General features: G+C 37.1%; 1 protein-coding gene across 3 annotated transcripts in view; it reads left to right on the forward strand.

Moving 5' to 3' along the window:
- The window catches only part of CDK14 (cyclin dependent kinase 14), a 248,760-nt gene that overhangs the window by 73,518 nt on the left and 157,788 nt on the right, over nucleotides 1–17,454 (forward strand). For 2 of the 3 annotated variants that reach the window (XM_062494811.1, XM_062494827.1), the window contains one exon: nucleotides 9,849–10,094. In XM_062494811.1, the coding sequence (XP_062350795.1) occupies nucleotides 9,849–10,094 (246 nt within the window). Of the gene's footprint in view, nucleotides 1–9,819; nucleotides 10,095–17,454 lie in introns of all 3 variants that reach the window. The other variant, XM_062494819.1, reaches the window with a different exon arrangement.

The following is a 17,454-nucleotide window of genomic DNA, read 5'->3' on the forward strand; positions in this document are numbered from 1 at the left end:
GTTGTTTACTATTTATTTTCTTTAAAAACCTTACTAACAGCCTCAGAATCTAGCAAGAATAGGCATTTTGTTGTCAAGTCTCTCAAGATTTCTCACACTTGAACTTGGCAATGGGAAGACATACTGCATTTATGGATATGCCTTTGATAACTTCATGATCAGGGGGAGTTTTGGAAGATAGAATAAAATTATAAACCTGTAAACTCAGAAAGACTTAATATACTGTTCACACAAAATCACTAAGAATGCACTTATGGAAAGAAAACTGTATAAACTAGCACTGGCACATGTAGCCATCTGTTGGAGCAGGAGGCTGATATGGAAAAGGGACTGAAAATATTTTTTTAATCTTTATTTTTAAATCCTGTTCATATGGTTACAGAGGATAGACAACAGATACAAGTGGGTAACTAAGTAAAAGAGTATAAAAACCACCTGTCACAATTTCTTGGGAGAGTGTTTATGTTCAGACACTTTCTTCACCTCCTTTCTGGTTACCAAGGCATCCTGGGCTCGTGCCTGGCACTGGAAGCTACCTTTCCCACACTGACACCTCTGCTGAGCCTCACCTGTGCTCTTCTCTTCAGTTTATTGGAGGAATGACCCTCCTGCTTCTGAATGCAGCAGAACCTGGACCCAGGTTAATGGAAGCAGCAGCCTGGTTGAAATTTCAGGAAAGGCTTGCATGACATATTGCATTACACACCACCGTGACAAATGTGAACACTGTGCAAGTAAAAGGAAGAATTTATTTGCCAGGCTTTATTACTAAATTTACTGTATTTTGGGGCATTAGTACAGAAGTAGAGCAAAATGCCCCTTTAGATCAGCTCAGTTGAGTTTCTGTCTCTTTTCATGAACGTTAGAGGCTGTCAGGACTTTGGTGTGACCTTTATCTGAGACCCTGTCCTTAGGTGACTCCTTCTCCTCTGTTGTCACAGAACAGTTTTGCTTTGAGGACATATGTGGGCTTTTATAGACCTAAAATCTAATACACACTCTCTTGGAAACTGGACCATTTTTCTCTGCAAGGAGAGGAACATCAACTTGGAAACTCACTTTTCTGAAGTTAGGCTGTTGTATAACAGAAAAAAAAAAATTAGAAATGCTCAGCTTCTCCTTATCATGTTGAGGGCGCCTAAAATAATTTTTAGTGATTCTTCATTTCAGGACTGTGCTTGATTCAGAAATTATGCTCATATTTAGGTATCAAGTTAGCAGAATAAATATGTACTATATTGCAGCTCTTAGTGTGGTGGTAGTGAAAGATTTGGGTAAATGGTTTTAACTTCTAGTATGAAATGCTATTTCCCTTGATGGAGGTTAAAAAAAATTCAGATTCTTATGCAACTGGGATTCCTATCCCAGGTCTGATATGTTGGTCTTTCCGTGAGAGTGACTTTTTTCTCACTTGGCAATTCAGCACAGACATTTAATCAGCTCATTGAGTTCAGTATTTCAGACAAACACAGAGAATTAATGTCAGAGCTTCTAGTTCAAAAATTCTCCCATCTGGCACTTCAGTGACCTTTTTATATTCGCCTTCTTCCATATGACAATGACAGTTGGTTTAACATCAGCTTTGACTTTGGAAATAAAACGGCCATTTTTGGCAAGTGCCTTTGAGATGGGCTGTGGGAGGTGTATGAGTAAGTTTGTGATAGGTACAGCAAGGAGCATACCGTATCCCCACATACCATTTCCAGTCTCTGAGCTCTGTTTTCAGTTGTATTTGCTAGCTCATTGCTAGCAATCTCTGTAGCCAGTTAAAGTTAAATAAATATTACCCAAGAATGTGAATTACAGTTCTGGGGCACAGTAGCCATCAGAGGAGGAAAACAAATGTCTTATTTCACAAACATTTTTTTCCTTGCATCTTCTTTCCTTTCCACCACCTCCCTATTTTTTTTCTTCTTCTCTTTCTCAAGTTCTCTTTCAGCTTCTTTTAGCTGTGCCCCATCAAATGTTCAAACCAGAGGGCTGTTGTAGGTGCTTACAGGGAGGGGTGAGTGTGTTCAAGGACCTCTTTCAAGTACGACTCTGATTGCACTGGTAGCTCTGGTATGAGCTGGCTGGTGATGTCGTGCAGCATTACATGCTCTACTTCCCCTTTCACAATTTTATCCGCTCCCTTATCTCATCTCTTGTTCTTTGTGGATCTTTTCCCCTATTGTAGAGTTCTCACCAAATGAGCTCTCTTCTCAACCTGTGCATGTTTCTGCTTGTGGGTGCAGCAGTCATGTGCTGACCCTCTCCTTGGGAGGATGGACAGTGCTACCAGATGGACCAAGAAGAGGCAGGCAAGACTTTTGGTTAAAACTAGAAAGAGCCTCCCCATTGCTTTGTTCTGCAAAGAGAATGAATCTGCAGATAGCTGCATTTTTATTTTGAACAAAGCTGCTTATAATACTCCAGAACATTCCCAAACTGTGTTTTATAAGTAGCAAATGTCAAATTCCAGGGATGCCAGAATCTGCAGATGACTGTGTTCTCAATTGCCATGGTACCAAAGCATGATACAAAATAACATGCTTATAAAAGGAAATAAAAACTCGTATCCAGATAGGATTTTTCCAGTGCAAATTAATGGCGGACTTGCTTTCTAAGCAATTCAGCTGTTGAATCAGTAGTCACTTAACTATGTTTTTTTTCTTTATACATCTCTCAGCTAAGTGCAACTGCTAAGTCTTATTGTCTGTAATAATGAGATTGTTCCACTACTTCCATCAGGCTTTGGTTCTACAAATTATAGTCTATGTCTTCATAACTTTTCACTTTAAAAAGCCCAAGTGCTTTACAAACTTTTAATTAGCACTCCCAGTTTCTGCATGTGATAGGGGCAGGATCACTGTTGTGAACAGACAGATGGAATTGTGGAGATGTTAAGTGACTTCCTTACCTCACGTCACTCAGTATTTTAAATATTTTGTTTGTTTGTTTTCTTGCTGCATGCTAGATCTTGGGTTTCCCTGTATCTGGTCCTTTCATACTACATCTCCTGGAATGGTGTAAATGGGTGGAATTCAGATATTCCCTTCAGATTTTTCAGTAGCAGCTTTGGATGTCCACTCTGGTATTTACCCACCCAGTCACCTTCCCCCCCCCCCCCCCCCCCGTTTTACACAGCGGCAATAACCAATAGAAAATAGTAGATGGCTGGCAGTTTTTTTGATATTTTACATAACTCTGTGTCCACTGGATGACTAAAGCAAGCATTTGTAATGTTAAATGTAAGAATTAAAACCCAGATAATGCATCTTCCTGAAAGATGTGATGAGCCTCAGAGTAGTGTGTCTTTACACTATACATGCATTTTAAACTTTTTTCTTCTGTGTGCTAGGATGTCTGACCAGTTCTGCTAGAATTGGTTGTTCTTTGTTAGTGAAGATATCTTTATTCATATGAACAAATTCTGCTGATATGGGACAGTCTGTATTTTGCTAAGTACTTGAACAGGTGATTAATTCTGGGATCATTCATGACTCTTTTAAAATTCATGAACTGTAAGGCTATAAATTACTTACATGGTTTAACTGATCAGTCTCACTCTTTCAATGCTATGTGACTTTAAACAGTAAATGAATTAGTCTAGCAACCTTTAATTTTAAGAATCCCGTTTCTTTGGGACCTTGTAATTTTGCTGACAGTGATGAAGTGAAAAAATCTTGCATTGAAACTGTATCACAATAACTACATCTGATACACCATTTATTAATTTCACATTAATCCCAAATGCAGATTAAGGAGAATTGCTTGAATGAGATTTAAGGTGATTCAAAGAGGCGTCATTATTTAGAAATAGTTCCATGAATGATTATACTGATTTTTTATTTATTTAATGGGGCTTATTATGGAGCTTTAAACATGGAACAAAATCTCTCTTCTTGTGATTTCACTCTCTTAACTTCAGCAGTATTCTTTATGGGGAAAAAAATCGGCTAAATGCTGACATTATATTTTGAGATATGATAAGTACTATGATGTTAGGATGGTTAATGGTGGTCCATACTGACATAATGATGACTTAATGTTCTTTATCCTAGGGCAGCCTTGGGATTTTCTCAAATTTATTGGGAGAATGGCAGGAGGAGCAGGGAGAAAAAATACCGTCCTAGCTGTATTTTGGTCTGTCATACATTGTGTTCAGAATCTGATCTACAACTAAGAAAGTTGCAAAGTATAAATTATATTGTGCTTTTTTGTGGTTCTAATGTGAGGAGCTCTTTCTTGAATATTCTGTCTCTTTTTACCTTAAATAAATAAAAAACTACAGGGAAACACTAAAATAACTTTTAATATCAAGCTGCACCAACTTTTGTGGTGCTGCATTTTATTTTGCTTTATGTTGCCAGAGTCTGTGTTAGCTCAAGTAATTACTGAAATTGACATGAATATTCTGATTTTCTAGATAAATCTTCCTTTTGTGATTTCTTTTAAAAGTAGGCAAGAGCTCTTCAGGTAGCTGCAAAGTGGTTGTGCTGTAGGTTTTAAGTGGCCAAATGTCTCATCATGATGTCTCATTTTGTCTTAACATTTTTTCAGTTGAGACTGAGTAAATAATTGTGGACAAATTTTAAAAGTGGGTTTGTTTCAGTAATCAGAGTATGGAGAATGTATATGGCTTGGTAGCAGAATATGGGACAACTTGGAGAAGTACAATGTATTGTAAAGTAATGTATTATTGGAAGTCATGTATTGACATTAATGATCCATATGTGATAAATGTAATGGGCAGGATGCACATGGAGAGGTGCTTCTGTTGGAACACACCTGGGCTGACAGGGATATTTTTTCCAATATCTGGAAATCAGATTTGGGATCATGGACTCTCAGCTATTAATGCTGTTGCCTCACTGAATAGGAATAGTCATTGCTTTTTTCCTCATTAGATCTTTTCCCACAGGATACCAAGTGCCTAGGCAGCTTCTGAATGCTGCTTTGAAAGTGGTTTTCCAAAGAGTAACTTGAAACACAAAAAGTTATTTTCTGCAGGACTACACTGTTTTTGGTGTAGAAAAGAAAATGTCTTTAAAGGGAGACTGGTGTTGTTCTCTAGTTTAGCCTTTTCAGGATTTTCATCTTAGGACCAATGCAGAGACTCTGGGGGTGAACATTCTACATGTTAAATTCTCTGGTGTGAATAACAAAGATATCATTCCCATTTTTGTCTTACCTTTTTTCCCTTCTAGATTTTTTTTTTTAGCATCTGCTCCTTGTCTTGGCCCCTCTCCTGCCATTTTTGCATATTTAATTTTTCATCACGGTTCTGTGAGGTACTGAGATTCCTGCAGTTTGGGAACCTCAGTGACAAAACAGCTTTTTCCTCTCTTATTTTTCATGTCTTGGGCCACCTAACATGTTCAAAGTCAGAAGTGGTTAACAGTCCAGTGAATTCCTTGAGTCTTTTATATCTGATATGAGGTTCAGAAGGATAGTAATATTTTCTTCAATAATCCATACATGATGCAGGTTTTTTTGTGTATTCCATCTTATACCTGTAATGATTTATAGCTGTTACATGTATTAAGTTGATTGGCTTATTCTTAAATCCTGTTTCCTGTAAAGAAGAGTTAAAGCATAAATTATGATCTCATACTTCTGTTCCTCATAATTTATATGAGATCTGCTGGCAAAAATACCCATCTGAAAGAGATAAGTGGGGTTCCATTGCCTCTCTTTTGAAAGCCAAATAGTCCTGGAAATAGTTTATACCTCAGAAAATTTTGACTTGAATGTAGTTTATGGTGGGAGAAGCAAAAAATCATGACAGTAACTCCTGAAGGGGAAGGAATCACTGCGAGTGTTGACATGCCTTAATGTTTACTTATTTCATTACTTGTTTTAAAGAAATGACAATTAAAACTGCTTAATGACTTATGCAGAGGTTTCTTTAAATGCACAGAATATTCATACTGAAAGTTTCTTCTCCTTGGTTGTATTTCATAAATCATAATTGTCATCTTGTGTATGACAAAACAAGATATCACTTGTCTTGTCTCTACATAGATTTGAGGTCAGTTCTTTTTTTAGTTCAGGTGCCATTGAATATCACGTCTTCACCTAGCACCAGTTTTTGACTGTGGTGGCATTTACAGCATCTCAATGAGTGTCTGGGCTGCACTGTTTTAACTACAGCCTTACAGAGATAGGGAGAGCTAATGAATCATAGATATTGACTTCCTATATCTCATGGCTTGTTTTGCTTTGTTATTTATTCTGATAATTGTAGCTAAACTAGATATTCAGCAAAATCATCTGTTTTGGAGGCTGTGTTGGAAAAAGATAGTTAGTTTCCATAACTTTCTGGATTGTCATATTCACTGAGGTGCATTAGGGTTGTTCTGTGTGTAAAAGAAGGGTTAGTAAAAGAATGGTGCCTACTCTGAAGAACCTATGACTTCTGTAGATAGAACAAATGAAATGGAGTAAAAAGAAAAGTCCGGTCTTAGAGGTGGCAGAATGTATTTAGAGGGAAAATCTCACTGCCCCAGAGGATCACCCAGGAGCATCAAAAAGATTCTGAAAATGAACTGGTGTTCTTTAAGACAAATACTGTGCTTTAACTGGAAAATGGTCTTTAATTCTCATATGCAAAAAGAAATCTGGAAATGAGAAGGTGTATTAGGCTCCTCCTTACTAGCAGCAGGGAGCTCCCAGGTGGTAGACAGTGGTTTACAAGTCTAATACCTTCTGATGCTAAGTGTTTGTACATATCCTTTGAGAAGTTGAAATTTATAAGCAGCAGTTATGCTGTATGAAAGAAAATTGTATTTAAAAGGCTGAATTAGAATTAAAAAAACCCTCAAATCCATAATGTTCCTAAAGGTGGTCTGGTCAAGCTGGTGAAATCTATGATAATTTTTATGCAGAGGAAGATTTCTGAAATAAGTTATGTTTCAGTTTTGGTTAGCACATTGTTGCTTTTTTGCATGATAAGCCACTACAGAATAAGTTGTACCTTAGCTGAAGCACAGAAGCAGCCTGTCAGCACTCCTGCTGACCAGGGCCAAAATCTGCTCTGCTTGCTCTGCTGTGGTAGCTTAACCTTGCTGGTGGAGGGAAGCCTGAAACCACCAATGAGTTTGTGTCCTTAAGTTGGTTACAGCCAGTGCTCAGTGCTGACCTTTTAGACCTAGTCCTTTCAGATTTCACAGAACAGAGCTTCAGCATGAAGTTGGCCTGTCAATGGACATGGCCTATCAATGGCAGAATGTAAAACAAATGCTTAAATATTTTTTCTCTTCAGTGTTTTAGACAGTTTGGAAATGTGTACCCTGCAAGAGCAGCATTAAGCTTGGCTTTGCTGGCTTCAACAGTGCGCTCTGCTCAGGAGCCATTTGGAGAACATGCTTTGTTTCTGCCAAGGAAATATTGATATCGGTGAGAGAGAAGTGATGATTTAAACCCCTTTTCAGCTCTGGCAGGAGATGTGCTGCAGTTGAAGAACAGGCAAATGAGCAGGGTGAGCAGCCTCTGCTTTTGCATTTCTCTGCAGTCCTCAGGCTTTTCCACAGGTGCCAGTGCATCCACCAAGGTGTTCGACTTCTGAGTGGGGAGTTGGTTGATGCTCATCTTGGTTTTAGTCATTTGCAAGTTGGAAGTTGGCTATTATAGGATGATGGTGGAGATTTTTATCCTACTCCAGATTCAGTCAAGTGGCCTGAAGGCTAAAGTGCCTCCCTTCAACCTATAATTCCAAATGATTACTGCTTCCAGTCAAGATGACAGTAACACATGCCTACATGGCCAACGTTAGACCTAGACATGTAGATTTGCTAGTGGAAAAAAGAAAATAGAAGCAGCATTCCTGGCAATATTATCTACAGTATATTTATATCTGTGTATTTCAGATATTTTAATCTGCTAGAGACTATCTGAAAGGAAGAGAAGTATCACTTTGGAACTTTCTGTCCATATCTCCTGCCCCTAGAAAAACCTTATTTTTAGATCATAGGGTTTCAGATGCTGAGAAATACTGATTACTGATTTATTTGCATCCATGTTAATAAGGTAACTGGAAGTGCTGCTGTATTAACAGTAATTTCAATTTACATTATTTTAAAACATCTTTGTTGGTAGCAAGCATTACAAGAATATGGAGATGATAGTGGGAAGTATGTTGATACATGTCTGTGCATATGAGTTGTTTTAGGGAAAATAAAACAATTAGTTTTACAAGAAGACTAATTAAAAGCTTCGTGCTACAGCTCTTACCTTTTCTTTCTGAAGTAGCAGACCAAAATTACATAATTTTCTTAATTTAAACCCGAAAAAGAATTATCATTTGGGATGAAGGGGGACTTTTCCTTTGCTCAAGGAAGTTATAACTTGGTGAAGTTCTAGTCCTGGAGAAATCACTTTAGTGAGAAGAACTGGGAACCCTTGTAATGCCTGGTTTGTGACAGTTGTGATGTCCTTCATTAGAGTTGACCTGGTATATGATCATTTGGCCAGATGGCACAGTGCAGGGAACATACTTTAAATTTGTAATGCAGAAAAGAAAGCTTTCATCTGCTGTTACAGTGGATCATAAAAGAAAAAAAAAAGCCAAATTTCATAACATATATTGAAATAAGTTGGATTTCAAGGCACACAATGCCTCTGGGAAAATGGCAAAGAATAATATATTTGAGAAGTTTTTGGAGATACTTTGGGTTAGGAAGGAAGACTCCTGATTTAATGGCAATTTATTTTTTCTATTTTTTTTAATTTTAATAGTTTTAGGATGACAGGTTTTCAAAAATTAGGAGAGATTATAAGTGCTGAAATGGAATATCAAATTGTTTTTATATGAACAGTTCAATTGATAGCAAATTAACACAGTCTGTCCTTAAACACGTGCAAATGTCATGGAAAAAAAAATAAATAGTAGATTATTTGATGCACTTTGATAATTTAAGGCACTTTGATGTGCCTTACAATTTAGGGAGGCTCTTGGGTCTGCTTGCATTGCACTTCATAACATTTCCCTGTAGCCTGAAAGCTGAAACTCTTCTTTCCAAGTAAAAGTCAAGTCTCTTATGGGTGAAAACAGAAGCTGAATCCTCAAACACAGACCCTCACCAACAGTGTAATTCTAGAAAAAGTCATATGTACTGCAATTTAAACTAGAAATGTATATGACTGGAGTATCTAAAGGTGCTGTTCTGCTCATTTAGTTCTTTTGAACTAACCATAGCATATTTTGATAGCTCAAGCAGCAAGTGGCAGTCTTTAGAGCTTGGCAGAGTTGTACTTCACAGTAACAAAGAATTGGACTTCTGTGCTTTAGTGTGCCATTAAGCTGCAGTCTCACGTTTCAGTGCCTGGGAATTGATTTACTGATTTGATTTTCTGAGACATATGGTGATAATAATAATAACAACACTGTATAAGCATTATTTAAAAATACAGTAATATACCGGTATTGAATCTTTGGAAAGCCAGCACCAGCTAGTGCACACACAAACTACCATCATTTATTTTAGTTTGGTCTCATCCAATTTTGAACAAATGGAAATCAATACTGCTTGTGGATATCTGTGGCCAGATTGGAGAAAGAAGTGAAGTGGCATTGTTGCCAAGAACACGTTGTACAAGAAAACACAAATGTATGAATTTATGTATGTTCCTCTTCTGCCTTCCTTTTCCAGGATCTTCTAGTACATTGCACAAAGATAGGGTTTTTATAGTTATTATTGTGATGTGGGTGTCCCCTATATGAAATGTATGTGTGGTTTTCAATTTTAACATAGAAATTGAAAGTGAATGCTTATGAAGTTCAGTGCCTTTTTTGATACTGGCAGGTGCATGGAATGATATCGACTTTAAGCCTGTTAGAGTCAACAAATGATGTTTTTTCTTTTCAGATATGTGTCACAAAGATGTCTACACGGAACTGCCAGGGAATGGATTCAGTGATCAAACCTCTGGATACAATTCCTGAGGATAAAAAGGTTCGGGTTCAGAGGACACAGAGTAGTTTCGATCCATTTGAGAAGCCAACTAATCAAGTGAAGAGGGTTCATTCAGAGAACAACGCTTGCATTAACTTCAAAACTTCATCTGCAGGGAAGGAATCACCTAAAGTCAGGCGGCACTCCAGCCCCAGCTCTGTAAGTGCACAGTCCTGACACCTCTGCATGCCTAAACAGCGGAATTAGAGGCATCAGATAAATGTTTTCTTGCTTAAGAAGGGATTGGTTACTTGGAAACAACAAAGAAAAAGGTCATAGCTGCTCTTAAATGTGTTTTCCAAATATTTGTTTCCATATATATGTTTGTTGTGTATATGTTGCCATGTATTTATGAATGAAATAGGATCGGAAAATTGAACTTGAAAAAGAATATGATTTATGAAATTCCTTTCAAATGTTAGTTAGGGTGTCTTACAGGATTTCTAAGTGTTTTCCTCTCCTTACCCTGGTATGTCATTACAGCTGCTATAATGTTTATGCAGCAAATTTGGCAGAGGATTGCTTATTTGTGAAGAGGAGGAATTCTTTCCCATGAAGTTTAAGAAACCACATGAATTGCCTTTTTGATTTTTAGATTTTGGTTTTAGAGAAACAGATCAGATTTTCCAGATTTTGTTTACATTTTATAATTATCTTTTTAAAATCAAGTAGTAAAAATTACATTTATTTCCCTATTAGAAACTCTACAAGAGAGAGGAGAGAAAAATAACAGAAGGGTTTAGAAACACATCATAATAGTTTTATTCTCAAGTATTTTGAAAGAAACTAGATAAATAAAATGTCATGTCTTTAATGAATAATGCCCAGAACAGATTTCCCCCAAAAGACCTTCAAAATTATTGAAAAACTATTTCTGTTATGCTTTGGCAAGAAAAATCCATAATAATGTGACCTTTGAGTTGAAAACTACAGATCTAAGTGGAATGGATGTAACACTTCAAATCTTACTTGATGCAAAAAAAAATTTAAAAGGTTGATTGTCTCTTCTTTTTTATTTTCTTTCTTTTCTTTTCTTTGTTTTGCTCTATCTTCTGGACATCTTCTGTCCTTCCTACAGAAGTTTGACTGAAGCCTGTCAAACTTCTGATGAAAAATGGCAGGAGATTAATTTTCTGTAGATGAGCTGTGTTTAACCCATGTGAATCTAGCGGGTGAGATGTCGCGCCTCCCGGGGACTGTCCTTTTTAGAAAAGGTTACATTTTAAAATGTAACCATCTGTAGCAAAAACAAATTTTCTTTTCCACTACCACTTGGCATTATATAGCTGCTGTCGAAGATGTCTCTAGTGTGTTCCATCTGAGTCCATGACAAGGAATTCTTACCATAAAACCTTTAAAATCATTAAGAATGGCTAAATCTATTTGCACTGTGTTTACTTGTTTGTGATGCCTGATTAGTTTTTTGGCACCACAATTATTAATTTAAATTACTTTTTTTGGAAAATCTTAAGTATTTTGTGGTATTAACTCAGTCCTTGTCTCTGCTGTTCCTCTTAGAAGCTATTACTAATTTCTGTTATTGTTTTTGACATTCTTCTGTTAACACTGAAGGGTTTCAGTTGCTTTGCTTCCAGAATTTTGAAGCAGATGTTTTTGATACTGTGTTTTTGGCGTCTTGTTCTTTTCCAGAGAGCTGGCACTCTACTGCATCCATCCAATCTTCTGTGATCCCAGTATTTTCCTATGTAAATTACATTAATGCTTCATCTACTGGTTTGCTGCTGGTTAGAGCCCTAACTAAACATTTGCTTTTGGTAATCTTCGTCCATGGTGACTCACACAGACTTGCTGGATACAGGAGGTGCAAAGGAATTTATTGAAATACAATTCTTATTTCTCAACTTCCTGTAATTCTCTCTGATTTTTATAACTCTTTGGTGAACTCAGTTCTTCCATCTGCTTGGAGGCATTGTTAGTTTTTGACCTTTCCTCACAAGGAAGAGCATGTGGAATGATGGAAGTGTTCATGCCAATGGAGAGGGAAGAGCAGTCCACAACAAAAGGTGGTGTTAACCCTCTGCTGATCAGGTCACACCTGCCTGGCAGACCTGAGTTCAGCCATGCGAGACAGAGGCAAGATCAAGATGCTTTATTCCCATTCCCAGAACCTGAATACATGGCTTCAGGCAGTAGATGTCCTGATGCATGTTTTATTGAGTGATGCCCGTGTGGTTAGTTGCAGAAATGTATCATTCTGTGGTTTTGTATGATGCTTGGGTTAACAAAGAGTTTAGGGTTTCATCCTTTTTTTTGTAGCCCTGATGTTGTCTAGCAGATGCCCTTGCTACTTGCTTTTTCTGATCATTACATCTTTTTCTTCCATGTCAGCTGCATATTCTCCCTCACTGAGTTCATACTTGGTTCTCTGGAAATTCTCCACTTGTATAGGTTATACCAGTCTGAACAAGAATTTCAGTTTCTGTGAATGTTCTTGAACATGCTGTGCCCTCAGGGTCATAAGGGCTAAAGCTGTGGAGTTATGTTTCAGTTTTGTCCTGCTTTCTGTAAGCTTTATTTTTAAGATATTCTGATAGAGAGGTGCTACCTTCAATTTACACTTTCTATGCTTAATTAGTAGAGGAACTGAATTAGAGATAGGCTTTCCTTTAGTCTTTTCCTTTCATCATTTGAAGTCCTCTGTAGCTGTCAGTTGTGGAAATGATGTCTTACAGAAGGTACCTGAATGAGGCTTGCAGTCTCCATATCACACAGTGCTTCTGCTCAGGTAAAAGTCCTTTATTTGTCTCAGAAAAATAATATTGTTGAAGATGTGACCTGAAAGACCTTGTTTATAATGCCCGGGAGTGTTAGTTTCTGCTTTGATTAATTTCAGCAGTTTCATCACCTCTCTGACAGGTATCAGTTTCAGTGTTTGGTAAAGATCACAAAATACTCTGCAGGTGATATGTTGCCCATTTTGTGTTGTCTATACCTTTGAAATGCGCTGCACTTTGTGATGAGAAAGATGAAACACACACAGAGGTTTGGGGAAGCTGGAGCTCCATGATCCTGCACACAGATTGTCACTTGGAAAATAAATCTCTTGCTTTTGAACATAAAGTATTTTTCTCCAGTTAATATCACACCTCGTTACAACCTGGTGGAATTCCTGTGCAGTTAATTAGTGCAGTAGGGTACATTTAGCACTTCATGTTTTTCTTGTACGACGAGCCTAATTTTTACACTTAGAACCTTTCCACCTTCTCTGCTTGCTTTGAACATAAGAAAACACCTATGACAGTGATTTCCAAACTGCTTATGCTGATTGAAGTTGTATGTTATCATGGGATGAATTTTCCATCAGAACAGAATTATTCCTTTATCACATCAGTGCAGTGGAAAACTTGGGAAAACTTGGAGGTAGTGAAGTAGGTGTTTGCCTACCTGTGCAGCTTTGCTTAACAGCTTTGTCAGCTCTGTTAGAAGGGAATTTGGCTTAAAAAACCCTTTCTCTCATTCATCCCAACACAATATATATGTGTGTGTATGTGTGTATATATATATATATATATATATAGTTATATACATATGGTTGTGCATACTTATCCATTTCTCTCTCTCTGTCTATATCTTAAAAAAATGTCGCGCTGAGTCATTTGTCTACCAAGGCAAGAAAATGCTTTTCTTCTTAAATGAAGAATAGGTAATACTACATAATACACTAGACAAAATTTAAAAATCACAGCTGAAAAGCAAACAGGTGCCACTCTTCCCCGAACAGCTGGTTTTAAAAGATGGCTTGACTCTTATTATCTGAAAATTTTAATTGAGATCCCTGCTCTTTAGACACATGATCGAACTCTCCAGTGCCAGGTAAAGTTTTGGTGTATTCAGAGTACACATTTTATACACTAAAACATGACTTTTGTACCATATGTAAATATAATATTGCCAGCTGTATAAAGTAGCCATCTGCTCATGATTTAGTTACTTAGTGATACACATCAGTTTGTTCTCCTTGAAGAGCTAAAGCTCCCTGGTGGTGAATTTAAATGTCATGCACAGGTATATGTTCCTACCTGTCTGTTACTTTTTAAAAACAAAACCAAGCAAAACACTAACATTCTGCTAACTCAGATACGTGTAAGAAACCCAAACATTCATATAAAAATTATTGGATAAGAAATGCTTTACGGCACTGAGTCTTCACTCTTTTTGGGAGAGCAGCCCTTCCTCTGTTTCTGTAAGTTTTATTAATGTTAACTCCTGATACATGCAACTTTCCTCCCAAAAGTACAAGCCAAACAGCATGAATCCTATAATGATCATACTGATCCTGCTAGTGCATTGAAAATTAGTTGTGTAAGAAATCTAGCTTTAAAATAGACACTGATGTCAGGATTTTTTCTGAAAGTTTGGCATCATTTCTGCCTGCCCAAATAAACCCTCGCTGTGGCAATCTTGTCTCCCTTCCTCTTCAGGTACATGCAACATTCTCCAGTTAGCAACTGTTAGGAACAGTTGGGAACTGTTAATTACTAGGGTAACTGGGCCCTTCCTGTTTGGTATGTTTTATGGAGGTAAGAATAATTTCAGAGTTCCTTGTAGAGAGTGGAGTTTTCTTTACTGGCACAAAGGAAGTGTTAATAATCGTTAACCTAAAGGATACTCTCTAGATGAAAAAGCAGATAGAATGTGGCAGCTGAACCAGCTCCTGCACTCTAATAGCCTGGAGAACAAGAGAACAGCTTTAAAAACTGCACCCTTCACTGAGAGCTCTTTGGTTGCTTCTGCCCAGGTTGCTCTTAATTTGTGGCTGTGTGTTAAAGGGTTAGGAAGATGCAAGAACAGAATGGGATCAGAGAGTGGGAGAACTGAGTCTGAGGCTTGGTTTGAATGCTTGAACATCTTTGTATCCCTTGAACAGTGCCCTAGAAAACAGTCCAACTTTCAAGCTATGGTCAAATTGGCTTATTATTATAGGTTGGATACAACCTTTAATTAGTGTGAAAACTGCATAGGGTTTTGTGAAAGGTTTACTCTCGTGACAAAGAAGACAAAATGCTTAAAAAGTAATTATTATCTTTCATTCTTGTGATTTAATCTCAATTGGGCTTCTTGGCCTGTGTTTTACTTTCAGGCTTTTCTAGCAATTTATTTCTTTTGATGTGTACAACAAAGCACATATTCACTTTTGATTTTCTTTAATTTACAGGGGTACTGTGAAAATAATATTTTTCTCTTACTGATAGTTTTATATTGAAGTTTAATATCCTCCTGTTAAAAAAAGGGATCTATTTAAAACTTAGACTCGCGAGTGTGACAGTTAAGTGTGACATTCACAAGCTGTTCTGCAGTTATGAAAAATGCATGAGAACATAACCCACACAGCTTCTATAGGAATAGTCAGGTGATTTTTCAGTGTAATTTTCCATTAAAACCTCTTTATTACATAGATTTTGAAAAATTCTGAGAAAGAAGTATTCAGGTGGTGATGTAGTGCAAGGAACTCATACTGCAAGACCTTGGATTAAGCCTGTTATTTCTTGTACAGGCTGTATCAATGAAACGGCCATTTGAAACAACCTGGTCAGAAAAGACAGTTTCTTCTCATTTGTTTTTTTCCTTTGTTATTTTTAAAACTCTCACGTCAGTTTGAAATACTAGCTTCTTCTATTTCTGTGCTCAACATTTTGGCATACTCTTTCCATCCTTGTTACTATGATCTGTATTTCCTTAACCAGAGGGGAAAAAATATCTAATCTTGGTTACTGCAAGCCACGCTGCTAAAAATGCTCACTTCTGTGCTCAGTGGTGCTCTTAGACTAATCTAGCCCTGGGAAAAATGTAGGCTGATAATAAGAAAGCTACCTATTGAAAACTGTTTTCAAGGAAAGTGGAAAGTGAAGGCAAGCAAGCAAAATTCCCAGTGAGTTTCCTGAAGAGAACGATCTGCGTTGTTCTGCGCTCCAATTGCCAATGTCCTCTGGGGGATAACATGATCTACCACAATCTCTGCTGACTTTCACAGTGTCTTGGGACTATGATCTTCAGAGCCATGAGGACCTTTACTCCCTTTTGTCTCAGTAATTCATTTAGCTTTCCAATTTCAGTTCTTTGAAAGATTTCTCCAGAGCGTGAAAGTTCATTTTTGAAGTGCGTGTTCCAGTTGTATCAGTTTTTTGCTGCCTGGTTGTTTACTGCCTATTTAACTTTTTGCTGTTATGTAGTTCAATCTTGGTCACATATGCATCTGGGTGTTGGGGTTTTCTAAATTGAAGGGTATTTTTATAGCAAATGAGGAGCTCTAACATGGACCAACAGGCTTCTTATGCCTAACTAGTCCCAGTGATGTTTAGTACATAGAAAGGTTGTCAAGCATTGGAAAAGGCTGCCCAGGGAAGTGGTTGAGTCAAAGTCCCTGGAGATATTTAAAAGATATAGATTTATGTATAGTGTATAGGTTTGATGCTTAGGGACATATTTGGTGGGCTTTGCAGTGTTAGGATTAGGATTGAACTTGGTGATCTTTAAAGCCTTTTCAAACCTAAATAATTCTGTGATCCTCAGTTGGTGTTTTAAAGGGTTAAAAAGCAGTAAGAAGGAGCAACAGAAATGGAAAAATGATAGCTATAGAGATATTGTAAGGTTAGATCTTCAAAAAGAAGCTTTGAAAAATCTGACCAAAATACATATGTTCAGCTAAAACCAGTACTCTTTTCCATTGAGAAATATTGTCTGGGTCAAAATGGGGGATTGCACAAGTTACGTAAAATACAGGGGAATTTCTTGTGAGTCTGCTGCTTGTGATGCCTGTCAGTGGCTGATGCAAGCACTGTACGTCTGGTGTGCTCTGGATATGTCTCACTTACTATGAGCATTTCAGTCAACCACGTCCCAGGCAAAGTAAGGGACTCTAGTGATTTAACAAACAAATCTCTGTGTATATATATTCCTATGTATTCTACCAGAAGGAATAAAATACTTTGGAAGAAGAAATTGTACTTAAAAGTGGATTTTCTAGATTTGATTTTAACATTAGCATTTAATAAAAAAGCCACCAACCTTGCTGTAACAAATAATATTTTTTGTTTCGTTTATTTGAAATCTGAATAATGAAATTCATATCTATAAAGCTGAAAAAATACCCTTATGAATAGGGGACTTCAATAATAAAGGAAAGTAGGCTGAAATGGTTGTAGTTTCAGCAGTCATGTGGAATTTCAAAGTATTTAGATTCCTTTCAAATCCTTTAAGCTTAAAACTTAAGTTTTGAAAAGTTATGCACTTTTGCATTATTTCTGTCTGTCTTCACCTTCTTTATAATCCAGAAATAAAAGGAAATGTAAGAAGTTTCTGAACTTCTTCACTTTATAGGCAATTTGTAATTAGACATTTGAATTAGTGTATGAAATTTTGTTTTTAAAAAATTGAGAAAATGTTGGGGAAATGACAAAGCTGTCCCTTCATTGTCTAAAGTAACTGCAGTATGATGAGTGTTTTGGCATTTCATTAAGAAGTATCATGCAAGTTATATTGTTATGTATATTATTTTGCC

The sequence above is a fragment of the Cinclus cinclus genome, chromosome 1, assembly GCF_963662255.1.
Source record: "Cinclus cinclus chromosome 1, bCinCin1.1, whole genome shotgun sequence".
In the NCBI taxonomy this organism is placed as follows: domain Eukaryota; kingdom Metazoa; phylum Chordata; class Aves; order Passeriformes; family Cinclidae; genus Cinclus; species Cinclus cinclus.